General features: G+C 35.0%; 2 protein-coding genes across 5 annotated transcripts in view; one reads left to right on the top strand and one right to left on the bottom strand.

Annotated features, from left to right (window-relative positions):
- Window positions 1–11,871, top strand: part of LOC140151063 (structural maintenance of chromosomes flexible hinge domain-containing protein 1-like) — a 135,379-nt gene extending 123,508 nt beyond the window's left edge. Inside the window, 5 exon segments of the mRNA XM_072173263.1 lie at window positions 1,398–1,507; window positions 2,011–2,081; window positions 3,743–3,914; window positions 5,112–5,270; window positions 6,247–11,871. Coding sequence (XP_072029364.1) covers window positions 1,398–1,507; window positions 2,011–2,081; window positions 3,743–3,914; window positions 5,112–5,270; window positions 6,247–6,473 — 739 coding nt within the window. The 3' untranslated portion in view covers window positions 6,474–11,871.
- A 10,529-nt stretch (window positions 11,872–22,400) lies between these two features.
- LOC140151062 (integrin beta-1-like) overlaps window positions 22,401–27,054 on the bottom strand; it is a 149,276-nt gene continuing 144,622 nt past the window's right edge. For all 4 annotated transcript variants that reach the window (XM_072173260.1, XM_072173261.1, XM_072173259.1 and 1 more), the window contains exons 23-24: window positions 26,819–26,985; window positions 22,401–23,032 (exon numbers count right to left, since the gene is read on the bottom strand). In XM_072173260.1, the coding sequence (XP_072029361.1) occupies window positions 22,970–23,032; window positions 26,819–26,985 (230 nt within the window). In that variant the 3' untranslated portion in view covers window positions 22,401–22,969. The remainder of the gene's footprint in view (window positions 23,033–26,818; window positions 26,986–27,054) is intronic.

Genomic DNA, 27,054 nt, shown 5'->3' with positions numbered 1-27,054 from the left:
ATCTGCTTTTCAATACAATAAACTTTCTTGCTAACATATTACATGCTTCTACCTGTGCAATTAATGGATAATTACCAAATTTCTGTAGCTATTTATAACACATCTGCTTACGAAACTAGCACTTGCAGTATATTAGTGGAAGAAGGGCCCAACTCCAGCTCGTAATAAGACCTGTACCGTTGCCATGGAAACATCATATATAATTTCGAATGTATGTAATATTGTATGTTCATGTATCAAAGCTCCCCAGAAGATGAAAACATTCTGTTTATAAAACTTTTCAAAATATTAAGTTTTTTCTTAATATCTCAAAAACAGTTTTGATGGAGTTGGGCCCTTCTTCCACTCAGGTATTCAATTGTGTTTGGACCCCCGATGATCGATGTTCATATCCTCACTGTGTAATACTGTAAAATTCAATATGTACAGTGAAAATGTTCACTTCAATAACACACCATCACGGGTCCAGTCCCAAAAGCTTTTGGTAAATAGCCCAATTTTGCCTCACTGTAGCCAAACATTTGTAAGTTGCCCAAAATATGCGGGGAAATTGTCTAAATTAATACAATTTCGTAAATTTGGCCAAAATGTTGGTATATCGATGGGTCTACATTTCTTTAAAAATTGGTATATTGATGGGTCCCTTTTCAAATTCTCAGTGGCACACCCCTACCAAACCAAACATGAGTATCCCCCAAGTGTCTTCAAACAACAAACAGCAACTCAACAGTAAGAGTTGGTATGTCTCAAAACTCCAAACTTGTGACTTTATGCCCATTTCGTGGGAACAGATTTAATATATAATTGATTTTGAGCCATATTTGATATGAAGCAGTAAATCTTTGCTGCCACTACACAAACTTGCTAATTGTTGTTTGTTATGCTAAACATGCTTATTTCCATCCCCAGTTTCGTAATATTGTTAACTCATTTTTCGGCACAATTTATCTGGACTTTCTTCCTGACTAAAATCATCAATTTGCCTGGAGGAAAAAATACATCAATCAACTTATCAAGTGTTGTGTGTAGTCTTGTAATGACACCTTCCACTATAGAGGCCATACAGCTAAAAGTGCTCCATTTAACAATTGTTTAGGCCAGGTATTTTAAATGGACAAAACGTATATGAAAATGATCAGAAGAGTCTTTGGAATCTTTTCTGCTATTTTGTCAAATTTGTAACTCGTGCATTATATTCCATTTCCATGGCAACGGGTCATTTCCAATGGGTTTTGGAGGAGTTTTCTCATTTTATACCCACAAATGTCACATTTCAACTAGCAATCTCTTTTAAATTAAATGGAGTAGAAACTTCATAGTTTGTGTGCAGAATATATGACACAAATTAACTTGAGATTATGATAAATAATTCATATTGAATCAATGATATTTTCCAGACCTCTGCCACATATCAAGGTTCAGATCAGAGGATACAGGCCACCAGGGAACCCAGTGTTTGCTAGGAATCTGCTACACTTCACAGCCGACAAACAATCATGCCAATTAGGTAAGATCATAGGTTAAGCTGTACTTCAATAAGGTGCTGAATTTTGTTTTCATAGAAGGCATGGAAAGTAGAGAGGATCATGTCCCTGAAGATATAGGGATATGTGTGATTAGCATGCGGTCACCAGTCATCTCATAAACAAGGTTCTACCCCTCAAAGTGTGTGTTTTATATGCATATGACTTTCATATTCTAAAATTATAAAAGCATTCTGTCCGAAAAAACAAGGCACGGAGAACCACAAGATGGCGGATCTGTTTGAAGTTTCAATATGTGTTTTGCATCCTGGTTGCAAAATATGTTATATGAAAACAGATTTCGGTAACATGCTATAGTAACACCTTCCCTCTGCAGAAGGTATGTCTAAAATTAAATGACTAACAATAAACCGATTTCTGTAGCATTCTATATACCGTACCACCTTCCCTTTCATGAAGTACATTTGGAATTGAATGGCTAACAATATAAGTTTGCATAATTTAATTTCTTGGTGCTCCTTTTCAGTATTTTCCCAGTTGCTAGGTGATACCATTGTTGTTGATACTTTGGATGATGCCAACTCATACAGACAAACAGTAAGTATAAGCACGCAAGTTCCTTGATACACAATGTCATTTACACATATGTACTCTACCTTGATATAAACATCTTAAAATATTTGGGGGAAAGGAGACAGTTTCTCTTTAATTGCATTAGAAATAGAAGGTGTTTCAATATCCTTTAGACCCAAATAATGTGTCCTCAGAAGTAAAAAATGTTTAAATATTTGGTTAAGCTATGCCTCACCCATTACCTTTTTACTGCCTCAGACATATTATTTGGGTGTAAAGATACCGCACTACCCTCATTAAACACTTTTTTCTCCATTTGTTTTTCCTGAATTGCCATTTACTTAGGGAAGGGGTATGAACGTTTGGACAGTATTTATTGTGGGACATTAGAGCACATCAGAAATATCGAATTGCATTCTGAATACAAAGAATGTCATTCTGATATCAAATAATTTTGATTTTTTGTAATTCGCAATGTAATACACATTTTATGGCAAATCATTAAAAATTGATATTTTTGATATTTAACAGTACTTGAAGTAAACTTTAAAAATCTGCTGATTTATACTTAACGTGTATGTAGGTGGGATGAAAAGCCGACGATCAATTGAAAATTTTGACCTTTTGTATTGAAGATAAGGATTTTTTTTCCCCAAAACACCAAAAAAATTAAGTCTTTTTGGGAAAAATTTTTTCCCCAAAACACCAAAAAAATTAAGTCTTTTGGGAAAAAAATCCATATCTTCAATATGAAAGGTCAAATTTTCAATTGATCGTCAGCTTTTCCTCCCAGCTACATACACTTTAAGAGTATATCATTAGATTTATAAAGTTTACTTCGAGGACTGTTATATATCAACAATTTGACAAATATCAAATTTTTATAATTTGTCATAAAATTTGTATTAGGCTAATGGAACTCGATTGTTAGTTTCCTATTGACCGCCCGCATCACTTTTTCAATTTGACAAAAACTTTCATTATTTTCATAAAAAAGTCAATTATCTGAAAATTGAAATGCAAATAATCAAAATTTGAAACTCTCAAAATGTCTGACATCCCCTGCTGATCATAATCAACAGTTTTTCTTAGTTGTAGGGGTAGAGGATATATGTTCAGTAGCAAATAATGGAAATTTAAGGATTACCTCATCATATTTCTAGTGATTACAAAAATTGCAAATTTCTTTTCATTTTAATGAAAACAAATTCAAATCTTTTCTCAATCTGTTGCAAAATGTCTGTAAAGATGATCTATACTGGTTTTGAGATAGTCTTTCATCAACAATATACTTTGGTACTGGTGGGGTACCTAAATTTGGAGAAAGCTGTTCATGAAATCATTGATTTTGTTGACATAATGGATAATGAAAATAAACCGAATAATGAATAATGAAATAGCGACCTCGTCCTTTTTTTCAAACATCCAATCGGAAACTAATAATCGAGTTCCATTGGCCTTATATCGTGATTTTCAAAAAATGAAAATTATTTGATATCAGAAAGACATGCTTCGTATTCAGAATGCAATTCGATACGTCTGAGGTGCTCTCATGTTCCATAAAAAATACTGTCAAAACGCTCATTCCAGATCCCTTAATGTGATAGATGTAGAGAAAATATTTTCCAAACAAGCAACTTCAATACACACTTTATATTTTGTTACTTCCATCTATTCTCATATAGATTGTCAAGTATTGCGCATGCCCCACTTTGCTCACAAGAAATGGGGAGCGTATTCGTAGCAGCGGCAAGTTTGGTGGCACACAAAATAGCGCTCTACCGTTGGAGAGGATGCAAGGAAGAGTGTTTGGTGCTCCACTTCCTGAAAACTACTACAAGGCTGGTAACAAGATAGGTGAGTTAATGAGAATGGCTTGAAATGAATTGTCACATTAAAGGTGTATGACCCCATTGACGGTCTCACCCCCCACCCCCCGCCCCCACCCCTTTGACTCTCAGGTAAAAGCTCATAATCCGGCGGGCATTTTAGGCATGACACATGTTTCGGTTAGGTTTTATGAACAAAACCTTGGTAATTTTGATGATTACTACTGCAGAAGGTGTGTACTGTTCTATGGGCCATTTAGACTACCCCGTAGTCCACTTGCCCATTCTGCATATACTCTGGATATTGTATTTAAGCTTAAAACTCTGATTTAATTAATGTGTGCACAATTGATAGATTTTCACATCTGATCAGTCACCCTACACCCTCTGTTTGTTAGCTCCCCAAGTGGACTACTGACATTGGATTGCGGTCAGAGATGCTTAACACGGCTGTCTATGAGCTTCTATGGATGAGATTGTCGGAAATCTGGCCTACTAAAATTGGCCATGATGTAATGCATCTTTAAATGGATCTGGCTTGTGATTGGTCGCCCAGATCTTGTTATGGTTTAAATCCTCCGGGTACCTATCATTACCATTAATAACTACATGGTACACAAGTATGCCGCCATTGTGTTATGTAATTGCATGAACGCGTCAATAAGTGCATGAGTAGCGTATTGTATTTGCTTATGGTTAAATTTGATTGATAAACAAGTATGATTGACAGTGTGAGTGTTAGGGACTTTGCCCGCTCAAAATCCCGTTTAAAATTAAAAGTCCATAGTCTATTTTTAACCTGGAATTTCACGATTAATACAATGGCATATTTTAAAATCAGAATTGTTCAGTGAAGTGCCAATACAATTATGACATTATGATATGTTGCATTCAATAATATAAGCCTACGTACACTTTACTTTTACTGTCACTAATATAATTATATACACTTTTTCATAACAATTTTATACTAGTATATATTTTGATGTAATAAATATCAGTATAATTTCGAGTTCAACTGAATGCTTTCATCATGATTAACATTAATAACATGCTTTTATTTATCAAAAATAGACTATGGCATAGTCTATGGGCCATTCTGATACACATATTTGCTTTTACGATCCAAATTGCTAGAGTAATTTAACTCAAAACTCAGAATAAAATTTATGCATAGGCCTAGTGTGTTTTTTAGCAAAAATAACTGTTATTTTCCCTGCTATAGAATTGCTGGAGAACCTGGTAATTGCCATACAGAAGAGAGAGGAAGCTGACCAAGACCTGAAGGACCAACTAGCTCAGGAGAAGACTCCAGAAATGCAGGAGAAGGTTAGAGAATGTCAAGAATCTCAGGAACAATTGGATCTCATAGAGAGGAAATTAGGTAAGGATGTGTGTGGGGGAGGGGAGTGTTGTACCTGTGAGCTTGGGTGGGTGTTTAAAGGGATTGTTAGAGATTTTCCATACAAAATATTTGTCCACCAAACAATCAGTGATTATGTGAAGGCCAATTTGATCATAATATTTTGCATCTATTTCATAAAGCATGTAAATGACCTGCATTATATCCTTCATTAATATATGTGACCCGCTCTGACGAAACCCGACATAAGTCACACTCAGCCATTCAAAGATACAGCGAGTCAAAGTTGGGAAAGGGGTGTGAAAAACCTTGTAGATTTTGTTTTTCACTTTTTATTATTTTTTGATTCCTTTATATTCTTTTACATTTTAAGCACCCTAATTTAGCATTTTCTGAGACAACCCCAGTCCTTAACATATCATTTTACAACTTTAAAGCCATTTTTTGTGCATTTGCCTTTCTTTATGTGTCGCTTCCCCCCTCCCAGTTGAAAGACCGTAGAATGAGGACCACATGTCCCAGAAACATAATTTTGGTATCAAATGAAAGCTGAAGACCTATACTAAAATGATAACATCAAAAACTCAATTTTCAAAATTAGTGACTTATGTCTGGTTTTGTGGGAGCAGGTCACATATTATGCGATCAGTCGGACAGTGCGATAGATCTTTGCAAAATAGTATTCATATTATATTTGTGACCTCCTCCCCCAAAATGAAATGCAAAGTTGCCAGGGTAATAAAAAATATGACAACATTCAATAGAAAATGAAGGAATTTCTCAAGGAAATACTGATTTTTGATTAATAAAGAAAAATGGTAGGAGCAACCCAAACATGTTTGGTATGGTTTTAACGCTTATAAATAAGGAATTCTACCTTTGAAAGTTTTGTCGAACTGATACTCACTTTGTGAGAGTAGGTCTCATATGGGACTCTCGTCATACCCGGTATATTTTCTAAAATGTTCATGTATATTTTTTTCTAATCTGTTCACAGGAATGGGATTGACAGGAAACTCCATGCCTTCAAGACCTCCCAGGAATTCCTTGAATAATAACAATGAACCGCCACCTAAAAGAGGTCGTACGACAGTACGTTCCGTTTCCCCAGCTCCGTCGTCATCATCTACAACAAGCTCACCTGGAACTGGTAGAGGTACTCGTAGAAGTCAGCAGTCGCCATCACCGTCACCATCGCGCCAGTCAAAGAGGAGAAAACCTTGAGTTGATGCTTGGAAGAACTAAAACTATCTTGCACATATCAGTTAGATAACTAAAGAATCAGTATCACCACAATTTCCATTGTGGCCCACACATCAATTATTTTACCATAGTTAACATTTGTATTATGATGCTCTTTCCACGAATTCGTACTTATGCTTTATACATAATTTAATCAGGCCAAAAAAAAAAAAAACAAGTTTGTTTCCTGTAAAAAAATTTTTCACTTTTCAAAGAAAAAAACAGAAAACCGGAAAAATCGCAAAAAATAATATAAAACACTACTGGAGTAAACATTTACACATTACACAACAAACGAGCGCAGTGAAAAACTACTGGAGAAAACATGACGCATTTTTTTAAATATGTTTTTTATTCTGCAGGTTGAAAGGGATCATAAATATTCTGTTTTTTGTGTGTGTGTCGGAGAGACCCACTGTAAATTCCCATTCCAAATCGCTGCAAAAAAAAAGTTTTATTTTTGTCATTTGAAGACATGTATTAAAAAAACCCAAATAAAACAACACATTTCGCATTTGACTTTTTGACCTGCTACAGGAAACAAACATCTTTTTTTTTGACATCATACCAATAGTAGTATAATATTTATTTCGTTCAGTTCATGTAGGATTAAAATCAATCATCTGCCAGCAACTTCCTCACTAAGTGGGATCCAACTACTTCCACTTTTGAATTAAACATGATGTTCCTTTTTTTTTAAAGTTGGAACAAAGTTATAAACAAGTTATAAGTACAAGATATTGTCAGATGTGCTGCAGTTTCAATATATTATAGTAAAAACACGGTACGCAAATGTTAACTATGGGGGGAAAATTGTGGCCGGTACTGTGTCTGGTAAAGAAGCAGCTTTATTTTGAAGGTCATGATGTTGGTGATCTTATTTCCAAAATTGGAAAAATGTGAGTTTATCGTAAGCAGGACCTAAACTGTTTAGATTCAAATTCCCTGCTTTTTAATTCTAAGGAAAATTACAGAATATTGTATAAGTCTTGTCATCAATGTTTCAAGAACATTCTGGCATAGGAAAGCATTGAATCTGATTTTTCTTGTTCTTTTTTTTAGGGGGGGGGGGTGATACTCTATTATGTGACCTACAATATATCAACCACTCTTTATCCCATTTAATGAGGGAGCACGGTGGTCAAGCGGAACAGGCTCCGACTCATAATCGGAAGGTTGCGGGTTCGAGCCCCGATGCCGCCATCATGTTGTATCCTTGAGTAAGGCACTTTATTTCTATTACCGCCATTCTGAAATACTGTGAAGGTAACAGACTCGCTGTGGAGAAGGTGTAGCGATCCCTATATCAACTTTACATGGAGGAGTCTGGCCCAATCGGCAATGAAAGAGAGATGGGCACTCCGATCACTGTTTATACAGTATCGTCTCCTTAACCTTTTACCTTAATGTCACACTAAAACCTAGTCTCAGCATGGTCACAAGAGCTTTTGTACCTGTCTTGCAGTTGATGAGACTGAATTCTGTAATAATTGTCTTTTTTTTTTATGTCAAACCAAAACTGTATTCTTAAAAAACTGTTTGTTATATTGAGTAAAAGTTTGTTCATATTTGTACTTCAACTGAAGTTGAACATCTTGTAAATATTTGTGAATAATACCTTGTTTCTACTTGTATTTTGTTACGTAGCTAGCCACTAGTTTTCAAGAGTTTCACAGAAGTAGGACACTTTTCGTATGTTCATCAATCTCACTGAAAGATCCAGTGTTTTTTTATGTCCTGCATTCAAGAATAATGACTAATTCCATTCCTGAACTTAAAATATTGAATATATTTCAAATTTGCAAATGGCTGCCCATTTTTTGGTGTATAAATTTGTTGGCAATTGTGGGAAAACTTGAGTGGAACCGCTACATGAGTTCATTGATATGAAAAGCATGTGAAAAACAGTGTCTGTAAATAGGCACTGATTTTCTTGGGCCTGTATTGTATGTGGGGCTGTAACTTTGAACTGTATTTGGTATTCTATTACCTCCATGACCCATTATGCAAAATCACACACTGTGATTTGTTGAAATGCGTCATGTGAAAGACTTTCAATTACAATTACTTGTTTCCCAATCGTATCTACCCAGGAAGCACAAAAATGTTCCTGAAAATAACATTATAAACTTTTCTGGGTTTTATTCATAATGTTTTAATAACATTTAAATTTTGGGTTATATAAAGGTCTTGAAAATGTCTTTGAAACGTTTTATATGAAAAAACACTACAAAACACTTTTAAGGGTAGACAAGGTACTGTTGGTCGAAGTAGCAAAAAAATATCGATTTTCATTATGTAAATCAATATTTTATTGAAAAATAACACTTTGATGTTTTGCAAAAGTTCATTCTACAAACCATATACTTTCAAACCTTGCTTGATTTATCGTTGTTAATGAGTTATGTACGTTAATGTAAGTGTTGCAGCCCTCCTACAACATAACTCAAGAACCACAGGACTTACAAAAGTATATCTGTGATATTTGAATTCTTCTACACACTCGCTATGAAATGAGCAATGCGATTTTTGCCAAAGCTGACTACCATTCGCAAGATGCTGTGAACTACCAAATCGCAACACTTTAAAATAGTGTCAAACCTTAAAATGTCAAAATGTTATTGTAAAGTATATTTTGGCAAACATTTTTGCACAATATTTTGTCAATCCTTAAAAAAACATTGTTAGAATGTTTTGCATCAACTTTGCACAAATGTTCTTTGAATGTTATTAAAACAATATACCCTTTATAAAACCTGACATTTAAACATTTTCTGTAAGACGTTTTATTTGCTGGGTGGGTAAATGACCGATAACAGCTGTGTAAACTTCATTTGAAATCTGACTAGTTCAGAAATAATGGCTAAACCAAAGAAGAAAATTATAGGTTAACAAAGTTTTGTATAGACCCTACCTCATTAAATAATGCAAGTCTCAAAGTCCCTCTATGGGAATCGGTGTATGCAAATAAATGTGACGTGTCATATCAGAAGGAAACACTTTTGGGCAGGATCGTAAATGAAGAAATAGCCAAAAATATGCCCAGGCTGATTTTTTCACAATTTGGGTTTGTTGCGAATTTGTGATGTTATTAATGTTTAAAATATTGTCTGATAGTTTCAGACCAGAACATAACTGGCATTTTGTATTTTTGAGACATATTTCAAGGTAATTCCTACTCTCAACATTGTCAATAATATTTTTTAAAGGCCAGTATCTCAATTCCCAATTTTATAATACCATAACTTATTTACGAACTCAATATCTTCCCTTAGGAATGTCTGATTTCATTAGAGAAAACAGCGTTGTGGAGCAAAATATCTCCATATTTAAGATTTGTAAAAACCTCAAAATTGATAACCTGCCCAAAAGTGTCTCCTTTTGACATGACACGTCACAAATGTTTCTATGTTTCTATTATTCTAGAATGTGATGAGCTATTAAATACAACAAAATCCAAATTTGAGTTTAATTAGAGGCTTGAGGATATGATTGATTGTTTATGCCTGAGGCAGAGCCAGGGGCTTATACAACAATCATGCCCTCAATTCTAATAATGGATGAAAGATTGTTGAGAATCATTTAAATTTATTGAAAAATCAGTCATATTGTGCAACTAATGAAAATTTAGGATTTAGAACTTAATCAATCAGAGAGAATTGTTTAACTAAAGTGTGTCTCGTCTCAAGTTGAGAGTAACACCATGTTGAATTTTACAGTGGCAGATTCAAATCGGTGCGTTTACGAGCTTGCGTCGCCTATACGCGTGTGTATATGGCCCGCGGAATTAGATTAGAGCGCATGATTTTAATCTGCTCCTGTAAAATCCAACATGGCGTTACTCTCAGCTTGAGACGAGACAGGGTACGATCAAAATTTAGATTGCTCAACATATAATAACTTCATTGAAAAATCAATCAGAGAGAATTGTTAAACTAATCAAAATTTGGCATGGAGGACAGTTTGTAAAGTTCTTCTTTTCTTTGTTTTATGATTTCTGTTGTTACATTTTATATTGTATATATCTTTGTTTTATGTTATGATTAGTGTGTAGGGAACAAACCAAAAGATTAATGAAACCCTATGAATGAAGCTAGTTTTGCTTAGCGTAGGGAGAGAGGCGTTGGTTAAAAACAGTGATTATGGAAGGCGAAATTCAGGTAATTTTGTCCCAAAAAGTTGAATTTTTCTTGATTTTTGATTCCAAAAAGTTTTAGAGGAAAATGACGCCCTTGGCTCCACCACAGGGGTTTTCAAGATACTGTGACATGCGCAGAGGTAAACTGGTTTACTGCATATGAATATCCAGTTGTACGTCTTAGTATTCAGGAATGCTCTGGCGCATGCCAATTTGCTACTTAGAAATAAATAAAAATAAAAAAGGAAGGATATCCTGGATAGGGAATCACATAGGTGAAAGTATACATTATATAGAGAATATAAACCCCTAGAAATATAGCTTGAGTAAAAGGAAAGATTGCTTGTATTTTGGCCCACTGTGGGTTTCATTTCAGATGAGAAAGTGGCCAGCTTTGTAACAAAACTAGTTATTTCTGTTCCTAAATCTAATTCAGTCATGACATGTACTTTTGAAATAACAATGTGCATCCCACAAGCATATGACTTTGTTAACTCTGCATGACTTGGAAAAATTTAACCAAACATGCAAAGCAATGTTGTTACTAAGCATGCATATTTCTGTGAAATGTGCATTGAATGTACGGTCACTTATGTCCGAGATTTAAATATAGCAACAATGGTATAGGTGGTTTATAATAGATCTTTTGGTTTGTTCCAGTCCCCATGTAGGTTAGTTTGACCCTTCCTAACCTGTTTTAAGTATACTTTATGTATTAGTTTAAAACCGTACGGTGATATAACAAGAACTCCCAAAAACTTGGTATTACCTTAATGTATACACACTCAATAGTTAGCCAAGTAGGGGGTAGGTGAGGCTACCGCTTCTTTGTTCATATCATCTTAAGGAAGTTATCTTTTCTGCTGATTTACATGTACTCCTTTTTATTTTCCTCTCTGTTTTTAAATTTCAGCATCCTCTTATTTTTTTCTGCATTTGGCCTCTTTTTATGTGTAGTCAGTTACTCTTACCTCTACAAAGTAGGAAATTAAGGAACCATATCTCAGGCCATATCTGGGGCTATGAGAAAAATGTGAGTTTTCTTAAGGTACCAAAATCTGGATTTTTTTTATGGAGTAAAGTTGGAGTAATGCTGTCACCAAAGCTAAAATGATTAACTGTTGGGATATTTAATTGTATACTAATTCCATTGATTGTATTGTAATGAAAGGTGTTATTGATGGTCATTTTAGAACGACAAAATAAAGCAACATCAGTCATACGCTGCACTTTTTCATGTAACCACAGTTTTAAAAAATGTGTTATTTATTTCAGAAAAATGTCTACATAACATAACCCCATTTGCACTACTGCCTTTCTTACAATGCCCCTGATTGGCTAATTACATGATGTTATTGTCTTAATAACCAATCAAAATAGAGCTTATAAAATCTCTTAGCAACCTCATATGTGATTGTGGCCCCTGAACATGTTTAAAACAAAACTGCCAAAAGGTTACATAGGATTTGCTTTAAACATGTTCAGGGCCAATGACACATAGCAGGTTTTTCCTGCCCAATGATGTTATTGCTGATTGGCTCACTTCGTGAAATAGTCCTCTTTGTAACCAATCAAAATAGCTCTTAGAGGTTGATAATTCGGCAGGTTGCTCATGAGAGTAATAATACATCATATAAATAATTCAAATCTACACTGGATATACAAATCTGCACTGACTTATACTTGGTCAAATTGAGAAACAATGAGGACACTATTAAGCTTGACCTATTATACATATAATGCTATCATTCATGGTATTGCATAGTTGTATAGACACTCTTAATAAATCTGTATAAAATCAATAACGTAAAGAACACTTAAATTTGATTGACAATTCCAATGAAGTAATATCACTAATTAAGTATTTGCATTTTTTGAAAAGCTTGCGTAGACATTTTCACAATTACATAACTGATTCGGGTGATTCCAAGTTCAAATCTTGGCCAAAGATTTTGTTTTCCATTTATAGGCCAATACAAAAGAGAAAGGAAGAATTATGACCTTATTTTATGTTGCCTATTAAGGTGGAAATACTATACCGTATGTGGCCTATTTAGTTCCCCAGGCGCTTACACCAGTCACATTCAGGGGGCGTAATTTAGACAATAAAATGAAAGTTCAAATTTGGAATTTAGACAAAATTTACCCATAAAATATCCATGGGACACGTATTACTCATCAAAAAAGGGACATTTGAAGTGGCAAAACTTGTATTTGTTTTCTTGTATTTAAAATATTATATAGATTGCAATTCACATTTTAAGTGATAAAATATTTTACTTTTAGTTTTTTTCTCATCAAATAGATTGCAATTCACACAAAAAGATGAGCAGATTTAAAGAGAACTAAACTGGCTGCTGCCAATTGCCTCTAATTCTCCCCCTTCCCAGTTGTCAGTTTGTCACTTCCATTCCATTTCCTTTCTTTTATCATTTTGAATGATTGCCCTGTTCAAACAGCTGGATACACCCCTATGTTCGGTTTATAATTAGCAAAATAAACGAGACCCTTAACATTGTGTATTGGTATAGAATGGCGTGCACACAGTTGGGCGCAAAACTTATGTGTTGCGTAATGCGCGGCTGGCACACACTTATTTGAATAAACGCCAGTGTAAGTTGGAACTTTATTGACATGCATAATACAAAAACTGAAGAATTTTCACCAATTATAAGCATAGCAAACTTTAACAGATTGTACTTACTCAAATGTAAGTTAACAAACAATTCCAAAAGTTTAAACTGACTTTCAACACACAAATTCACTAGTCCACTGTGACAGAACATATAGACAGAATATTGCCACAAGATTGACTGGGAAGCCACAAAGATTTTGGAAAAGGATGGTAGAGAGTACCCCTGTTTAGTGAGGGAGGACATCCAAACCAAAATCATAAAATCAAAGACAAAAAATATATATATTATATGCCATCCTTATACAATGCCCTCAATTGGCAATTGTCAGCAAGAGGGAAAATCCATCACATCTTAGGACTGCTTTTGATGGAAATGTGTGTCACACATTAAAAATTCAAGGTTAATAAATTTGTGTGCTGAAAGTCAGTTACTTTTTAATATTGTTATGACAATGTTTCAGTAATTTGACTAAATGTAATCCTGGTATCAGTCAATTTACAATAGCTGTAGTAATCTTACTTTATTGGAATTGTCAGACGTGTACGAGAGACATTTATCTACAATTATATCTTGGTAATATCATGGATACAAATGCTAGATCTAACACATTTGAACATAAAAATTTATATTGCTATAGCTGCTGGTGAGTATATGAAATTCAATGTGTAATACTCAAACGAGGGATAACATATGGAGATCATATTGATGGGTATTTGCTTTCTGCTTGAATGTTGTTGCCTATTGGCATTGGGCTATTCTATTTAAAATCCACACTACCCCTGTGGAAGATTGTGGAAATATCTACCACAGGGGGAGTATGAATTTTAAATGGAATGAACACATTAGCAGCTCCATTTGAAACTCACCCTCCCTCAGTAGAAGATTCAGGTTGAATCCTTCCCAGAGGGTGTATGAAATTAAAATGGAGTTGCCTGGTGTGTTGAAATTACACAGGTCTTTTCCATCCTCGCTGTAACTTCTGTATTTCATTTGGTAGCTCATGCCTATATAATTCTGGTATACTAAATCAAAGTAAAGATATCAATATTTGATATCCCTTGCCTGAGTAATTACCAATGACTATTTTGCTCCAATAGATAATTCAATCATTCCAAGAAACTGATTCTAGTACTGCAACCATATTAACAATGCAAATGTTGTTTCCAGAAAAAGATTCAATTATCTATCGAAGGAGGAAATGCAATAAAAAGTAACAAACAAGCTTTTACTTCTTCCCCAACCCATCTTTCATATTTTTTCCATTCACTATTCATTTTTGTGCACAGGTGAATTTTTAATCATACCATGTGACTTTTGAGGGAAGAAACTAAGGAGTGTTCTTACTTTGGTGAAGGGGGGAGGGGCAAAATGGAGGGGGTCAAAAAGTTTTTTATGTCCAAAGAAGGGGGTCAAAAAAGTTTCAGGTTCTCTGGAGAGGGTTCAAAAAGTTTTTGACTCCAAAATTTCCAAGTGCCCAGCCTCCCCCACCATAGTATTTCTGAACACTCCCTAATAAGCTTAATTTATACTCCCATCACTGACTGACAAGCAATTGGTTTTTGACTAGCGAGGTCGCTTTTCCCAATGCAACAAAAAGCCCTCTACCTCGTTGGCTAAAAACTTGTCGCTCGGTAATAGAATGTAAACACAGCTTTACTGGCTGTAGTAATAATTTAATGGGTTATTCAGTTTAAAATCACACTACCCCTGTGGAAGATTTTGGAAATATCTTCCACAGGGTGTATGAATTTCAAATGGAATGAACACATTAGAAAGCTCCATTTGAATTTCATATACCCTCTGAGAAAGATTCAACCTGAATCTTCCGACAGGGAGAGTGAGTTTCAAATAGAGTTGGTTAATGTGCCAATTTCATTTGAAATTCATACTCCCTCTGTATAAGATGTTTCCAAAATCTTCCACAGGGGTAGTGTGGATTTTAAATGGTGTAACCCAATTGAAGCGGTAGCTTAAAAATGTGGAAAGGTTTCTTTTTTTACCCAAAGCTACAGCTTGACAAAAAGATTTATAACCTAAAAAAAAAAACACTGTAAATTAATACATGTACATTGTTTTGTAGGCTTAACTCTGGCCATCCAGAGGGGATAAAGGTTACAAAGACCTGTAGATTGTAATTTATATAAGCTATGGAATCAAGCAAATCTGTTTTTGGCATTTTTCTTTATATTTTGGGTTATAATTTAAAGCTATTAGTTATGGACTTTCACTGGTCTTATTCCAAGAATTTGAAGTAAAAAATGTTGCAATATGTTTCTTGAAACTTTGCAAGTTTATAGTAGTGAAAACTTGCAATATTTCGTACACTTCTGATAGCTGAACCAAGATGTGCTTATATCCCAATAATAAAAGCAAGCCAACAACTAGCAAAATTAGATAAACAATTAGGAATTTTCATTCTTATTTTAACTCTGCCGAGTTGTTTGAACATAATATACATAGAAGCAACATTTACAAAACAACACTGTGGGAGGACATCTACGTCTGTTGCTTGCATATTAATAAGTGAAAGATTTGTTTTTGAGTTGTTCAAGTTAGGGTCAGTAGAAAAATGTTACAGACATGTATTATGCAGTGGTGGCAATGACTCATTAACATAGCCTAGTGAGGTCCAGCTACAAATGACCTCACACTGTTTGTCAGATTACCTTGGATGTTGGTGGCATAAGAGTTGACAAGAGGAAAGAAAATGGGCTATTTCTGTTGAAATGCTTATACCCTATGGAAGACATGACTTTTATCTTCCACATAGGGAGTGTGAATTTCAAATGGGGTCACTTGAATGGGTGACTCCATTTGTAATCTTCACCCCCTGTGTGGGATATTAAAATCATGTCTTCCATTGGGGGTGTATGGATACAGCAGGTAGTGACCTGTTTTGTCAAAATCTGACCCTTTTGTGAAGAAGCCAAATTAAAGAGAGAGAAAATGATACATCGTTTTTATATCATTCTCAAATTTTTGTAATATTTGATCCCACAAAACTTTTCACAATCAAATGTTAAATATTTAATTGACACATTAGTGTCTTGACTTTGACAGGCCAGAATACCATGATTTCATATGAGTACAGTGGAACCTCGTTATCACTATACAATGGTTTGCCTCAAGATCAGTAGTGACATACCGTAAACGTTCGCCTAATGGCGCTATGGACTCCATTGACTTAACTGGAATTTTAGACACAAACTAAAAGTGCCCTCCCATTAAAATCCCACCAGCAAATAAGGGCACATACCCTTAATTCTTTTTGGCATTTGTAGAGGACGGAGCCCTCTATTTGTACATGAAATTTACCCCAAGGCAAAGGAGCCCAGGAGCGCCATTAGGCGAACGTTTACGGTAGGTGCATATTTTGCTGGGTGCAGTATTGAGTCACGCTTGTAAAATTAATCATGCAGAGAGTACGCACACGCGTACAAGAGCGGTTTGTCACCGTGCTGCAAAAAGGCATTGACATCACTACCGAACTTGAGGGGGGAACCAAAGAATGTTTTAATGTGTTTAAGTGTATGTTTAAATATATTTTGTTTTTAGTAGTTTTTATTAACAGATATTGTGTTAACCAGTTCCACTGTATTTAAGCTAATCAAAATTCTAATCTGTAGTTTAGGTTGGCCTTGCCATAACTGTATGATTAGTAAAGTAGGAGTGACTGCAATGCTATAGCTGGGGGAGGGGAATTACCCTGTAGACATTAATTTTGAGCAAAATCAGAATATTAAATGTGATAAATGAATTGGCCTAATACTCGGAAACGGGGTGCAAACTTTCCTTTAAAAGCCCATTCCATGATTTGCTCATCCGGAGGATCATAAAATAAATCAAAATTCAGGGTTTGGCACCTTTATTGTGTCATAGATGTGCTAATAGCCTGCTAGTGGTTAAGCTGAAAGCCATGTTTTAAATACAAAATGAGACATTTTACATGAATGTGTAATTTCTAAACTTAAGTAGAGAAATTAACTACATATTTGAATAGGGGCTTCAACATTGTCAATACTGCTGTTTTCCTTGTTTTTTGCCAAATGTTTCGTGGCAAAAAATACCTAATGACAATTTTAATGATTTATCCTTCACTCTAAGATGATTTATAAACAATTTTAATTTTTTTACATCTTCGTTGGAATCACAGAATAGGCCTATAATCAGCATCCTTTGCAAGATTCATGAGTGATTCTTTTGATATATCATACAGGTATAGCAAGGATATAAATAGTATGTAGTGGTTTGCCTCAATACAGTAACCAGACACATGCACCAACATTGGGCTATTCCATTTAAAGTCCACACTACCCCTGTGGAAGATTTAGCTAAAGTCTTCCACAGAGGGAGTATAAGTTTTGAATAGAATAGACAATTGGGTAACTTCCATTTGAAATACTCACTCCGGTTGTGGAAGATATAGGTAAAGCCATAATACATGGGGAGTATGTGTATCAAAATGATTAGCCCTGACCAATTACATTTATAAAACATACTCCCTCTGTGCCACTGTGGATGATATTTCCAAAATCTTCCACAGGGGTAGTGTGGATTTCAACTGGAATAGCCCATTTCTATAAAACAAGCATGTAATAATGTGAATAGCATAATATATAGGTAAACTTGACAGCAATTGTATATAAAACATAACTTAACTGCCACCTCTGCATATTTGAAGGCAAATGTTTTTTTTTGTACAAAATTTGTAGAAAATACAAGGTAGAGGATAAATTCTTACTGGACACTTAAGGCTATATGAACTACATACATGTATCGTTAACCCCAGTCAAAATGATTTATAATTTGCGAAAGAATTTCAGTACTGCAAAACTGCTACATTCAGAGAGAGATTATTTCTAATGCAATCCTCAGTCAAAGGAGGAGGTCCAAACACCAGAGCACTCCCCATTCATGAGATGTGGAGCCCAAAATTCTATGAATTCAACAGTTTTGCTTTATATTTTTTAGGGTGTCTTCATTGTCTGACCACCGGCATCCTAGCAGATCTGAAACCCCATTTTATTGTTCCGAACAATAAAACAAGGCCCAATCACTGATTCTACCAGGGGCTGACAGTTGTGTAGTTCCTGCAAATGTGGTTGTTAGTAATATTCATGGAATTAAGTAGTTTTACAGAATTCCAATTTAATACAAAGACACAGAATCACACATCTGCTCTTTAGTTAGTTAGTAATCGCATATGGTGTTCAGCACAGAACACTCAGATGTTAACAGTTACTTTAGTAACCAAAATCTTGTACGTAAATTGGTTTACCGATATCACATTACAGAAATATAAATGCATGGTATTGCTTATACATGGAGCTATTCCAGTTGAAATCTATGGAAGACATGACCTTATTAATCTCCCACACAGCGGATGTATATTTCAAATGGAGTCACTTATTCAGGTAACCCTATTTTGTATGGAATGTATGTGGAATATGAAGGTCATATCATTCCTAGGTGGTATATAGATTTCAACTGGAACACCCCATTGTGTACTATCATTTAAATATCAAATTGTTGATCTTTGAGAATGATTATTGTAAAGGTGTTCAAATTACCAACTTGCAGAAATTCATTAATTTCTCTTTCATTTCATTTTTGCAGGTACAAATGTGACACAATTGATTTTAAGATAATTATGACTGAAAGAATTGTCCAATTGACGCGATTCCAAATACAGCGCGCCACCTACGATCACGCCTGGCTGATCTACTTCGCGCAGAGCATCATGGGTAAAAGTCGACATCCATGAGACGTCGACGATGAACCATCGACCCTGGAAACGGAAACGAGTGTTGCTATCGATTACTCAAATTTGATTATTTACGTTGATGATGATCAGCTGTTGATTCAACCCTCCGACGAATTTTTTTTTCATTTTTGCCTCCTTTTTAAAGTTAATTTCGACAGTCATGGTTTAGGCCTACCTCTGTGAATGTTCAGAGTGTTAGGCCTATTCCCACACAAAATAATGGGCATCAATTAAACCCTTATTTTCAAACTTTTCCGAACCCGATCCGAGGCGCTTGGGAAAATACTTTAGGCTCTCGTTTACAAGAAAAGAAAACACTGAAAAATATGATTGGGGATAGGCCTACTTAGACCCTCATGAATATATCCTTAACAAAACCCCAATTTTTAAACCTTGTTTGTAAAAATTAGTAGGCCTAATTCTCAATATTTAGAATAACGAAATATTCAATACATATTTTAACAGCATGGACAGCGTAAAAGCATTTTTTTTTTAATACGATTAAAACGTTTTCAATTTCAAATGTACTCTATTCCTATTCAACCATCTACGGTTAAAACTCGATGTCAAAAATGTTGATGTCTCTGATCGAATTATCTAGGCCTATAAACCCGATGTCAAAATGTCAATTTTCGAGTTTGGGTAGGCCTATAATAGCAAATGCTTTTGATGCAAGACAATTTCAAACAGGAAATTTAATCTAAAACGCAAATTTGTGCCTTTTTATTTCTTGTTTGGATTACTTTTCCCATTACCATGCGTGATACATGATTAAGATAAAAGCTTTTGGTTTTCATAAATGTTTTGAACGCTTGTCTTATTTTTATTTTTATTATTTTTTCCTATCCTAGGCCTATAGATGTTTTACATTTATAACCTTTTACAAACTTGAATAGATATGAATTAATTGTTTTAAAGCATTTTTCGTGGTGACGCTTTTGAAAGCGCTCTTTGTAGCATGATGTAGACCTACTGTATGATCACGAAAGGTCGTAAATTTAGAAGCCATTTCCTTCTATATATAGCCCTGTAAACAAAACACTTTGGCCCCAATGTATAATGTCGGGAGAAAATATATAGGCTACTTGCACTAAACAAATAAACCTGTTAATTTTTAAAGTAAACTCTCGTGGTGCATTTCTGTCAACAAAATTACATAGGCTTAAAAAACATGTATAGGCCTATAGGCCTAGGTGTTTAAAATTGTCCAATTGAATATTTAGTCGAAAAAGTTTTTGATTTTTAAATGTTGTGCCGACCGATAATATGACTAAAAAGAAACTCATTCCAACCAACGTGTGCCATTTGGGAGTAGGCCTAGGCCTACATTAAGAGTAAATTTCCTTGGGTTAAATTATTAAAGGGGACAGATGAAATAAAGGTGGTATGACATGCAAGAAAGCGGAAGTAAAAATAAAATATGAAAAAGAAACATGAATTAATATTAAAATCGGGCATGACAATTGTCAAATTTAAACCTTAATTGTGACACGATCTGGTTCATGGGGGTCAAAGGAGGCATTTTTGAAACTTGTGTTACTGTAATTATTATATTATATACATTACACGTACAATAGGCTATCATTTTAAACTGAAAACACCAAAGGTCTAGCATACCGGTACTTGGTTCTAAAGTTATGAATTTTTTCATGCATATTTTCTTGATAGGCCTATGCCTTAAAATAATGATCTTTTAAAATTCATGTACTCTTTTGCAGTTTGAAACTTTTTTCATCTTTATTATGATGCTAGAACTCTATGAGGTATTGTTGAACTTATGCATTAAAGTCTCAAATTGAAATAGGCCTATTAACAAAAAATAAATGTTATTTTTATGCGGTAGGCTATGCCTACAAAGTGTTTTTATTGCGATCGTAGTTTTTTTAATGTTTGATAGTAATATAATTAAAAATACAAATTTAGGCTATCCATAAAATAAGGACAAATCAAACAATTAAAATAATAACAAAAACGGCAAACCAATGTGATGCATGTTTATAAGTAATGAGTATTAAGAATCTTTTTAAAATTTACTTGAATTTCTTTGTTGTAGGCCTATCCCATGCAACAAGGGTCAGCTATAAGCGCTTTCGTGCAAAAAAACAACAAAAAACCATTTTTAGAAAATGTAGGCCGATTACAAAAATAGTATGGATGTTCTGCATGAAGTATGCTGGTGTTATATTATTATCGTATTGAACAAACAATAAATTCAGAAAGAATTAAAACAATTTATTCTAATAACCAAAATAAAACCTAGGCCTATGCGTTTCCATTTTAAAAAAAAGGACAGGCCTAGGCCTACTTCGCATTGACTAGGCTCGCGCGTATCGGGCTGAAAAGCATCGTAAAGTTTAAAAACAAAATAGGGCGGCTTTAGAAAATGGGATAACAAAAAGTTAACACTTAGTTTCAACATCAAGTTTGCGGGTTTTAGAAAAGGACATCTGTGAATATCAAACTGCAATTTCACTTCAACACAGAAAATCTCAAAAAATTTCAAAAAGCACTACAAAACATTGTGTTTTTAAAGTAATAATCACAAACATGGTCAGCTATGGTTGATGAAAAAGGATGTCGACCCAAGACACGGGAAATGCGAATTTTCACTGCCGTCGTTGGTGGCGCGCTGTATTTGGAATCGCGAGAATTTCGGTGGGATTTAGATTGTTCTACATAATAAAATGTGTATTTTAAAAACTTTGAGAACATAAATCGGTTGAAATGTGATACAACATCATCCCGGTGGCACAATCCATCTCCTATTGAAAAGTGTTTCCAACAAGTTCGTACTCCTTGGTGACAAAATAAACTTCATGATCAGAAACAGTAAGCTGGCAAGATTGTTGGATGTGCCATCTGGTCCTTGCCGTTTGCTGATAAGTAGAATTGTGAGGGGCATGTTGACGCAGCTGTCTTAAGACTTCAACTCGTAGTCGCAATGGTTCAAGTCCCTGCGGCGTCAACATTGTACACTATTCACCCCTGTTGCCTCTCCCCACCCATGTGTACAAATGGGTACCGGCTTTATTCAATGCCGGGTAGGTAATGGACTGTTGTGGATGCGGTGTAGCGATCTTCCTGCAGCGATATCGATGTATAGAGGACTCCGTCCCAATCAGTTTGAAAGAGAGATGGGCACTCCGGCCTGAACACAGATTTGCCCTCTTTACTTTTACCTTAGAATTGATTATGTAATGAGATGTTTCACAAAGGGACACATGTATTAGTCCATATACCATCCTCGGTATCAAATTTTAATTTTTGCTGGAATCTGTTATGCTAGTTGTATTCCTTGCATCATTTCATTTAGAGATACAATAGAAAGTAATATCTAAAGTAATATCTAAATTAGTGACTCTGGGAAAGTATACAGACTATAGCTGTTTATTGCTATATGTGATGCGATCAAGCAAAATCAGTCGGAACTCGGAAATATTGATTTTGAGATATAGCCAAACAAAGGCAATATTTCCTTTTGTTTCCTGTTGTTTTGGGAACTCTTTAATTGCACATATCTTTGGAACTGATTGTTCAATTTCAATGGGGTTTTCTGCAAAATCCAGATTTGCAAATGCTTTTTACTATCCTATAAGAAACTGAAAATTTAATATTTCTGAGTTCCGACTGATTTTGCTTGATCATATCACATATGCAGAACATATGTCATCATTGATGGGCAGCAATGCAAAATGAAATGAAAGTGAAATAGTCACCATTCCTGACACACTTTATCACACAAATTCAGTAATTAAGTGTCCAGTAGTAAAAGCCCTAAGTAGTAGGACATAACATTAACCATACTTAGTACAGATAATAATAGGATAACAATTACATTAACATAAATTAAAAATGGTCCCACAATATGCCATACTTAGTATGGTGGACGGTATCATAAATATGGAAAGACTGTTGATTCTTGTTGATTCACTCACTGCTGTTATTTTCCATATGTTGGATTTTTAAAAACAGTTGTAGATGGCTTGTAGATAGGATTTTCACCCTGAAAATAGGACAAAAAAGAGAAAATGATTAATACATATTTCATGTTTTTCATTTCTTATTTAGATAAAATCAGCATACAGTACTAAGTAATTTTGTGCATTTTCTTTTACTGTTATATATACTGCGCCAATGAAGTATCCTTACACTTGGAAAAATAATCACAATTTCCAAACTGGACAAAATTTTGGGGTAAATTTGTTTTTTTAATAGATGCACTATCTAATCCTACACATTATGACACCACATTGAATCCAATGTGACCTCAAGAAGTAAAGTTACAAGCAATTAAATAGACAAAGGTTCAGTTTTAAAAGTGACAAACTGGCCTATTCAAAACTCCACAGACTAGACATCTGGTTTGAGAGTGGTGAATGGCTGATTTATGCGTTTGGCTTTAATTTAAAACAAAAGGAACAAAAGAAAACTGAAACAAAAGAACTGACAAATAAATGAAAGTTATGAAAAGTACAGAGAAGTAAAAACTGAAATAAAATCTGTTTTAAATAAGGCTTCATTGAAGAAACTGGGTTGCCTCTTTGAAGCGGTTTGTTGGAATCTTTTTGCACCTTGTATAGGCCAGTTTGTCAGTTTTTAAATTGGACCATCGTCTATTCAATTGCTTGTAACTTTACTTCTTGAGGTCACATTGGATTCAATGTGGTGTCATAATGTGCAGGATTAGATAGTGCATCAATTAAAAAAAACAAATTTACCCCAATATTGTTTCATTTTGAAATTGTGATTATTTTTCCAAGTGTAAGGATACTTTATTGGCGCAGTATATAAAACCAAACTAGTATCCTAGAATTTCCATGTACAGGCTGAGTCAAAAAGAAGTAAACTCATGTTTGAGGGGCTGTAACTCGAGATCTGTAAAGAATCTGCTAAAAATGAAAGTACCACTGGAAAGAGCAAATTCTACACGTCTAAATAAAAAAATGAATTGTTGCAATTGCTCACAACAAACTCAAGTTATACTCATTTGAATACAGCCACCCATTTTTGTAGCTGCACACGGTTTCACTTCCCAAGTAAGGCGCGATATTCAAATGCAAATAAAGTTCTGTGGCAGGTGTGGTTTCGATCAATAATTCCTACATGTTAAAGGGCTCTTTTCAGTATGAATTTTACCTCATTGCACTACATTATAATAACACGGGATAAATGACAACATGGCACCACAATTTACCTTGCACGGGGCGCAGCGTTTAAGTATCATGAAGATCATGAAACTAAGAAAATAAGAGTCCCACTGAAGTTCAGCGTCTTTTTCGTCTCCGATTTCCTACAGCTAACCGGGTTTCATGTAAGGGAGCAGTATATAAGAATGTGAACAAGCTCAATGTGCATGGGACACTAAGTAACAGACAGTCGGAAGCTTCAGACAGACCAGGAACTGCTAGATCACAAGTAAACATTGCTAGAGTTAGACATGCATTACAGCAAGACCAAAGATCAGCTCAATCCTTTACCCAACATTCCCCAATCAAGCTTCTGTCGGATCGTTCGTAAAGACTTGAATTGATATCCCTACAAACTATAGTACCGTCATGGACTTTGTTGAATATTAATTAAAAGCAAAAGTTGTTTTTTCAACAATAAATCCTGATAGCACTTTGCTGATTCGACGAAATTGAAATGGATGAAAATCAATCAGCCGTGTGCACCTACAAAAAACGGGTTGTTGTATTCAAATGAGTATAACTTTAGTTTGCTGTGAGCAATTGCAAGAATTCTTTTTTTTTTATTTAGACGGGTAGAATTTGCCCTTTCCAGTGGTATTTTTTTTTATAGCAAATTCCTTGCAGATCCCGAGTTACAGCCCCTCAAACATGGGTTTACTTCTTTTTGACTCAGCCTGTATATATTCTCTTAAATATTTGTACCCAATAAGCATGTTTATATATACTGAGTTTCAGAGCACATCATTTATGACATTTCTAATATCTATGTCTGGGCATATATCGCAACTGGTGCCGTATATAGTTAATCAAATTTACGGCTCACAATAATTCCCTCAAGTGCTGAATGACCTCTGCTGATTACCGATCACAACTGAAAAGCGCTGTGTTATATGTACCATTTCTGGCAATACCATACTAAATTTACCCTGGATTGTTCATGGTATATTCCTGAGACTGCTAGTGTTTTTTATAGTGAGGAGTTTCCAAACAATATCTGACCAGACAGAATTTATATGCAAAAGTTCCATACATCTGCTCCCAATATAAGCAAGCTTAATGCCTGAGACTTAATGTGCCGTAAAGAAATCCTACAGGTTGAGTCAAAAAGAAGTAAACTCATGTTTGAGGGGCTGTAACACAAGATCTGCAAGGAATCTGCTAAAAATAAAAATACCACTAGAAAGAGCAAATTCTGCACGTCTAAATAGAACAAAGAATTGTTACAATTCCTCACAGCAAGCTAAAGTTATACTCATTTGAATACAACAACCCATTTTCGTAGCTGCACACGGCTGATTGATCTTCATTCATTTCAATTTCGACGAATCAGCAAAGTGCTAACAGGATTTATTGTTGAAAAGACAACTTTTGCTTTTAATTTTATATTCAACAAAGTCCATGACGGTACTATAGTTGGTAGGGATACCAATTCAAGTCTTACTGAACGATCCGCAGAAGCTTGATTGGGGTATGTTGGCTAAACAGGTATTAAGCTGATCATTGGTCTTGCTGTAACGCATGTCTAACTCTAGGAATGTTCACTTGTGATCTAGCAGTTCGTGGTCTGCCTGAAGCTTCCGGCTGTATGTTCCTTAATGTCCCATGCATATTGAGCTTGTTCACATTCCTATATACTGCACCCTTACATGAAACCCAGTTAGCTTTAGGAAATTGGAGACGAAAAAGACGCTGAACTTCAGTGGGACTCTTAGTTTCATGATACTCGTCGACAGAAACGTGCGCTCCCGTGCGGTAAATTGTGGTGCCATGTTGTCATTTGGCCCTGCTTTTATTATAATGTAGTGCAATGAGGTAAAATTCATATTGAAAAGAGCCCTTTAACATGTATGAATTATTGATCGACACCACACCTGCCACATAACTTTATTTGCATTTGAATGTCGCCCCTTACCAATCAATATAATAGGTAGGCCCTACTAGGGAAGTGAAACCGTGTGCAGCTACAAAAATGGGTGGTTGTATTCAAATGACTATAACTTGAGATTCATGTGAGCAATTGCAACAATTCTTTTTTTTATTTAGACGTATAGAATTTGCTCTTTCCAGAGGTATTTTTATTTTTAGCAGATTCTTTACAGATCTCGAGTTACAGCCCCTCAAACATGAGTTTACTTCTTTTTGACTCAGCCTGTATATGTACTGGTAATTGAACAAATCATGTAATTTACCAGAAGAGAATTATAGGCCTACTTGTTGTCAATTGTTAATGGTTATTACCTGAAGAACTTGATTTGGATTGAGTCTTCTACCACCAGAAAAATTGGTACTAGCAGTCCCTCGCACAAAAATATTGTATTTCCTGCCTGGTGTTTCTAGAAGTTGGATTCAGCAAGACCCTTGCATTGCTGCTTTGTTGACATTATCAAAGTTCTTGGTTGCCATTTTAAAAATAGAACTAATCATTATTGTATCCAATATGTAAGCCTCCATGTCAGTATTCATATTAGAAATACCAGACCAGAGAAAAAAAGAGTTTTGACAAGAATCAATGTCTGATTGACTACCAAATAATTGGATATGTTTTTGTTGCAAACAACATTGTGAAAGATCGTGATGAATCTGTTTCAAGAGTGACTTACCGTCTGCCACCTGGCACTAGCTCGTTCTTTTTCAAATTGTTGAAATTCTCTTCTATCGTGTATATTTGTTAGCACCCGCCATATAAATAGAAGAGCTAAGCCAACAAGAATTATTCCTACTATAATTCCTATAATCACCCATAGTACGTCTGGAGGACGAGGGCATACTGTCAAAGAATAAGAAATATTTTAACATTAAGGCATGTTCGAGTAGTCATGGTCGTTAACTCCAAAAA

Source organism: Amphiura filiformis, chromosome 4, assembly GCF_039555335.1.
Source record: "Amphiura filiformis chromosome 4, Afil_fr2py, whole genome shotgun sequence".
Taxonomy (NCBI): domain Eukaryota; kingdom Metazoa; phylum Echinodermata; class Ophiuroidea; order Amphilepidida; family Amphiuridae; genus Amphiura; species Amphiura filiformis.
This window is presented reverse-complemented; position numbering and strand designations above follow the sequence as displayed.